Source organism: Triticum aestivum, chromosome 3D (genome assembly GCF_018294505.1).
Source record: "Triticum aestivum cultivar Chinese Spring chromosome 3D, IWGSC CS RefSeq v2.1, whole genome shotgun sequence".
Taxonomy (NCBI): Eukaryota; Viridiplantae; Streptophyta; class Magnoliopsida; order Poales; family Poaceae; genus Triticum; species Triticum aestivum.
In genome coordinates this window covers 462,755,619-462,762,668 of record NC_057802.1, presented here as the reverse complement: position 1 = coordinate 462,762,668, position 7,050 = coordinate 462,755,619, and the positions used below count along the sequence as shown (strand labels likewise).

At 54.2% G+C, this 7,050-nt stretch overlaps 1 protein-coding gene across 1 annotated transcript; it reads left to right on the top strand.

The window, feature by feature from the left end:
• The first annotated feature begins 2,147 nt into the window (after positions 1 to 2,147).
• Positions 2,148 to 5,019, top strand: LOC123079686 (protein SOSEKI 5). Its single transcript, XM_044502485.1, has 4 exons — positions 2,148 to 2,550; positions 2,659 to 2,728; positions 2,810 to 3,568; positions 4,654 to 5,019. Exons 1-4 carry the CDS (start codon positions 2,295 to 2,297, stop codon positions 4,784 to 4,786), a joined length of 1,218 nt encoding a protein of 405 aa, XP_044358420.1. The 5' UTR covers positions 2,148 to 2,294; the 3' UTR covers positions 4,787 to 5,019.
• Positions 5,020 to 7,050: the final 2,031 nt, after the last annotated feature.

Sequence of the window (7,050 nt, the reverse complement as noted above, 5' to 3'; positions counted from 1 at the left end):
GGGGTCTGGGAGGGTTTTTGGGCGGGCCGGGGTGTCGGAGTCCTACCTTGCTGTTGTGTGGACTCCCACAAAGCCCACCCCACCCCCCTCCATGTTTGTCTCGGGTTTGCCGGATAGAATACGTATGAATCGTGCCGCGGACAGATACATGCTCGCGTGGGATGGCTAAACACGTCTGGACTGCATAGTCCGGACAGTTTCTGGCGGTTTAAGGGTTCACTTTCTGAAGATACCCTGAAAATTTCACTATTTCTTTCTTTTTATATTTAGAGATGTAGTTGCGCACACGAAAGAACGAAAAAACGGAATAGGATTGAGCACAAAACCATCTAGTAGCATTTTTATTTTTCTAGAGCTAGACAAAATTTTGATGTTGCATCTCTTATAGCCCGCCTATATCATCGTACTCTCTCCATCTCAAAAAGCTTGTCTCGGTCGTGTCTAGATACATCCGAGAGGACATTGCACGTTCTAATTATTTTCTCAACATGTGCACTAAATCTCACAACCTATCGGTGTTTTCTTCGCGCCGGTGTTTACTTCGCGTGCGAGGGGTGGAGGACCGACGTGGAGCCAGCTCTCCTGTGTTTTTGCTCCCGCCAAGAAGAGAAAGGCACACGAAAACGCGTGCGAATTCCGATGCCCCGGCCGCGTGAAAATGAGAAATCGATCGATTGCTGCAGGCACGCATGGTCACGGAGCAATCAGTAGGCATTCGTCGGTCCGATCATCGGTGTCAGTACAACATCTGCCACTAATCAGTAGTACACGCTAGTATTCCCGGGGCGCGGTAAAGAGCGAGAGGAGGACAGGCCGTGAAAAGCAGAAAACAAAGGGCTCGAGCTCGATCAGCGCGCGAGTGAGAGTGCCGGCGCGCATCTCGACGCGCCCGGCGTCGCACCGTCCCGTCCATCTCCGTGAGTCAAACGCAGCCTCGCCCGCTCTCCCTCTCCCGCTCCGGTAAACCACCGGCTTCGCTCGCTCGCCCGCCGTGCAGTCTCGCTGTCCGCGCCCGGCCACCTCGTAGTCGGTGGCCCTGCCCGGCTGCCCCCCTCCTAAACTATGGCCAAGATCAGCCACTGCCACTGACAACGCTGCCTCTGGCCCCGCTGACTCGTGGCGCCGTCGATAAGCGGGGCCTAGTGCTAAATGGCTCCGGTTAGAATGATGCACACACTCACTCTCACTCATACCGGATTAGTATACTCGTCCGCTTCTCCCCCGTGGCACGCAGGCAGCGGGGCTCGGGACGACAGGACAGGGATCGCAGCCTTCCCATGCACGCAAATGCTTCCAAATATTTTTATTACTCGTACTAGCGTTTTGCCAAAAAGAAAGACATTTTTTACTAGCATCATCAACGCAACGGTAGCATATTAGCCATGCCATCATAGTACACCCGTGCTCCAAGGCCGGCTTCACGCGCACATGCCCAGCTTATTAATCCGTTGTCGGGGGGCACCATCAGACACGAAGTGACGCTAATCTACTAATCAACACACAATTCGCTTTGTTTAGGACGTACTACGTACACCCCTACGCTACGCTTTGCACACCGTGGTTGGACCGACTGACACCTCAGCCCCGCCGGACTTGGCCGGTGTCGCCGCCGTGCCCCATACGTGCGGTGCCGGGCCTCGGTAGTCAAACCCCTGCGCTTAAAACAAACCGGTTTGCAGCGCCAAAGCAGCTGCCATTTCGCCACGCTCCAGAAACCAGTCCCCTTCCCACATTAACACCCACCTTAAGTCCTTAGCCCACTGCTCTCAAAGTCACCTCCAACCCGCAATTCCCCGCTGCATTAGTCAACAGTGCCACTAATTAATCCCCAGTACAACCAACAGGACAATCCTCCATACAAAGTGGAAACAAGACCCCTCCTCTGGTCATTGTTGACCCTAAGGAAGAGAGAAACAAACAACCAGACCCAAGCTTTCCTCCCCTCCCTGCTCGATCCAACCCGGTCACCGTCACCTTAACCTCACTCTCACTGCTGCTGCTGCTGCACCAAACCGCTCTGGCGCTTCTGGCTGCTTGCCAAAGCTTACAGCTACTCGATGGTCCTGCGGGGGGGGGGTTGAATGCCTGATCACTGCATCGCTGCGGCCTCCTTTTGCACCTTCCCTTGTGTCGCACTCGGGAGCTTTAAGCGCTAGCTGCCGCCGCTGCCGTGCTCTGCTGACCACGTACGTACGTGCCCCGCCCGCTGCTTGTTATAGCGTCCCCGGATACGAGATTGCAGCATATCCATTGTCCAAGCACGGCGCTGGAGCCTGGAGCTTGGAGATATATAGATGGCGGTGGTGGTGGCGGGCGGTGGTGGTGGCGGTGGCGGTGGCAGGGCGCGAGGGGAGCAGCAGCCGAGGCCGCATTGGCGCGAGCAGCAGGGGCAGCGCAGCCCCGACATGGCGGCGGTGCCCAGGCCGCCGCGCCCGAGGCCGGGCCCGGCGAGGGTCGCCGTCGTGTACTACCTGTCCAGGAACGGGCAGCTCGAGCACCCGCACTTCATGGAGGTCGCCCTCTCCTCCCCCGACGGCCTCTACCTCCGAGGTACGCCGGCCGCGTGCCGTCTGCTCATCTCATGGCGCGTGAACCTTTTTTGTTCCGTTCTGCACCGAGCCTCCTGTGTTATTGACATATTGTTGATGTTCTGTGAAGATGTGATCGACCGGCTCGACGCGCTGCGGGGCAAGGGGATGGCGCGCATGTACTCCTGGGCGTCCAAGAGGTTGGTTCCGTCCAAGTTTCTGTTCATCGACAATGATATGAGTTCTTTGCCTTGGGTTTGAGATGTTGTTGCACTGCGCAGGAGCTACCGGAACGGGTTCGTGTGGCACGACCTGGCGGACGACGACTACGTGCACCCGGTGGGCGGGCGGGAGTACGTGCTCAAGGGCACCGAGCGGCTGCACCCGCCGGCGATCCACCTCCCGCTGCTCGACGCGGCCGCCGCGTCGTCCTGCTCCTCCGGCTCGCAGGACACGACCACGTCCTCCTCCTCAGGCTGGGAGCACGCCCAGAGGAAGGGCGTCGCCGGCGCCCTCACAGCGGAGCTCGGCGAGTACCGGGTGTACAAGGCCGAGGACCGCGCCGCGGCGGCCGCGGACGCGGCCACGCAGACCGAGGACGGGCACCGCGGGCGGAGCCGCGGTCACCAAAGGCGCGCCCAGGAGGAGCTGAGCCGCGAGGAGACGTCGCCGCCGACGGCGTCCACGAGCCCCGAGACGCTGGAGGCGCTGATCAAGGCGGACGGCCGTGTCCTGGCGACCGTGCCCGGCGCCGGGAGCAGGGCCAGGGCGTCGTCCGTGCTGATGCAGCTCATCTCGTGCGGGTCCGTGTCGGTGAAGGGTGGGCTGGCGACGCCGGTGATGCCGCGCGGGGTGCACTACCGCCCGCGCCCGCCGCGCCCGCCGGCGCACGCGGCCGCCGAGACGGCCGTCTACCGGCAGAAGGTGGTCGAGGACAAGGAGTACTTCAGCGGGAGCCTGGTGGAGACGCAGCGCCCGGCCGCCGACGCGTGCCAGGACCTGGCCGTCCTCCGGCGGTCGTCTTCTTACAACGCCGACAGGTATAACATAACACCACACTCCTCGCCGACCATCAATGACATCCGATAAGCACGCACCCACCAAATTAAACCGGCACCACCACTATTCGGTTCTAGTTATTAGAGTTAGTGACTACCAGCAGCAGCTAGTCATTCCAAGCTTTCTGGCCGTCGTTAATGGCGGTCAGTCGGGCACTGTTTCATTGATTCGTCCTGCCGTAGCGGCAGTTGGTTAAAGGCACTGCGAAAATTCCACCGGGGGTACTTGATCGGTGGTTAAGTTCATAAATAGGAATAGGTCTCACGGAGCTATCGCTCACAAGTCACAAACAGAACGGATCGGTCGATCCAGAATGTCAGGGACGCGCCTTGAATTCTCGGCTGGCACGGGCCCGTGCACGCACGCGAGAGCCAGCACCAAATCTTGGAAGTGTTCTTGGCGTGCGACACGAGCGATTGCTGAATTTAATTAGTTTGGATTTACACTTGGTTCAGAGACATGAGCCCGTGACTCCGGTACAAGTGATCTGAGGGCCTGAGTAAGACGTGCAACCATCAATACATTACGGTCTTGCTAAATCTGACTAAGACTAATTATGTCTTAGTCGATGCTATGCTACGTTAGTGAAATCTCACGTTTAGATCTGTGAAAAAAATTCCTACATGTTATGTCATTTGACTAAGACTTGATTAAGTTTTAGTTGATTGAGACCTGGCCACACCCATTTGCTATAGTTCATTTAACATTACCCTCCAAGGCCCTGACGACCAGTACTACTGCTTTAAGCAGGAGCAGTGCGTTAGTACAACCTACAATGTGAGCTTGTAATGAGTACTGTTCAAGTAAACGCCTCTGTCAGGCATTGAACTCCTCCGGCTCAAGCGGGGTGTGGCCCAGGGGAGGGAGCCCTCGAACCATACATGCGGCGCTCTTGTAGTACAAAGAAACCGATCTTTGTGCCAAGTACTCCGCCGCGGATTGTGCTGTACGAGAATCGTGATGATGGGAGGGTACGAGAGACGGCGATGCGAAATGATAACTGCTTACGACTTACTGTACTACGAGTATTATTATTCTGAATATGTGATGGTGGATGGCATGGCAGGGCGCAGAAGGCGGAGGAGGCGGTGGACCTGCACGACCGCTGCATCCCGCGGAAGCCCAAGAGCAAGAAGGACGGCTACCAGGTGATCTCCTGCACCGCCGCGCACGCCAGCGGCAAGAGGATCGGGGCCTGAGGACGAGTTTGGTTTGACCGTCGACGTACATCGTCGGTTTCATCATCGGCAAGGCTGCAACGGGTAATCCTCTGTTGTTGTTTGGGTGGCCGTGGCCGGCCTCGTTTGTGGTTTGTGTGGAGCTTGGGTGAGTGTGATTCGGTCGGCTTTCCGGTTCTGTTCAGCTGGCTGGTATATCTGGGTGTAACATGAAACAGTATTTGTGATGAACAGTACATATGATGGCTTGCTCTTTCGCTGTGCCCAGTAGTAGTACGTCTGTCTAGGCGAAACTAGGCTAGTGCCCGTGGCCCATATGGCACAGACAGCTGCTCCAGCTACTGTTGCCACCACTGTGCTACAGTAGAAATCTTGGCTGGCCTGGCTATGTCATGCAGAACGGTCCACCATATTCTCACCATCGGCCCAGCCAGAGACTATTGTTGGACCACGGCAAATCCTTATGCGCCAAATAGTGCTTTAGCCGTAGTTTTTTTAAGTTAACCGCATGTATCATTAATCATAAAATAAGGTGAATACAAGGACGCACACGGAACCTACCAGAATGGGTCAGAAGACAACAAGTGTTCACAGAACTTTGCAGAAGAAACACAAGCAGTCTTGCAATTGCCATCGCCGTCGCTAACTGTTGTCGGAGAAAGCCATAGCCCAGAAAGGCGTTGTGAGTCAACGAAGAAGCCCACCGTCGGCAACGCCTTTTGTCGCTATGGTGCGTCGACCGGGGATCATCCCCACCCTCATCGAGTCTCGAAGCCACCATCAGCAATCGACCTCGTCGAGGTTGAATGTCTAATCCGCCGCCATCAAACCTCAAACACAGATCTGAAACCGCCATTCTCTCTCGCCCATCGATGACGCCACCTAGGACGACGGCCGTCGGCTCAAGACCGAAACCCGCAGACCAAAAGGGTCTACATGAGACGCCGTTGGGACGAGACTGAGGCCAAGGCATTATTCTTGGATGCGGCATTGTTGTCACTGTCAAAAGCGACGCCGCGCCACAAACAAAGCCTATCCTATCTACGGTCAGACCAAAACCCCGGGGTCCCATCCCCTCCAGTCGCCGGAGCAGACGATCACCGGAGCAGACGACGGAGGAGCCAGGGACCAGCGGCGTTGCCCGAAGGAGGCAGTTGTGTTCGCCTTTCCCGTCGGATTGTAGATGATGTAACCCTACCCCAACCTTGTCGTTGCTGCTGTAGCCGTAGTTGGCGAACTGTAGGTAGATTTTTTTTGGGCGAGTTAGGTTGCTTTTTCGGTTTTCTAGACTTTACTTCTGTTCTCAGGCTGGTTTTGCCATTCTTTTCTTTCATTTTTGTTTTGTTCTATGTTTTCTATTCCGTTTCTAATTTTGTAAATTCATGAACTTTGTAAAAATCACAAACATTATCCAAAATCACGGTTTTTTATTTTTATTTTTTGAATTTGTGAACCTTATAACATTGTCAAATGTTTCAAATTTGTGAAATTTTGTAAGTTAATATTTTTTATAATTCACAATCTTTTTTAAAATTCCTGAATATTTAAACTCATGTTTTTTTTAATTGTTCATTGAGCAACACAGCAGCAGAAACAAACCTAGTAGAGAAAAAACAAGCGAACGAAAAAAGGCAGACGAACGAGTAGCACGTGTATGGCGAGCATTCAAGGCATTGAGCGCTGGGCTGCGGCCCATGAGGTTTATCTGCGGGCGCTACAGAGACTTAAACTGGCACCGAAGGCGCCAAATACGACCTCTCTTGGACTACTCTCTGTCATCAGCCCCCATGGCCATGGCCCACTATCTTTCTTCATTATAAAACACGGATCACTCAAAAGAAAAACAAACAAATGCAATAGCTATTTTGACTGAAATGTTTCAGTTCAGAGGGAAAAGAAAAACGTAGGGCCAACCGAACACAATAATGATTACATGTTGCAACTAATGGGTCATAAATATTAATGCTAGAGGTCATTCGTATTAGATAAACACACCACTTGAGCTAAATGTATGTCAGCAGGGGACGCAACCCCTTCCTTCTCCATCCCACAACCTAGGAAAATTTTGTGAAGAAAATGTTCTTGTTGGGGGGTAGAGAGAAATAATTGATAGCCCTTACACCCCTCCCCCAACCTCCTGGCAGTACATATATTGTCTTTTGCTTCAACCATCCTTCTCAAAGCCCCAGCATGGGTGATGACATATTTTCCAGATTATAGACTTTCTGACACTATTCTTTTAGTGGTATGACATGCGCGTCAACTATGAAGTGTCTGTAGCGACT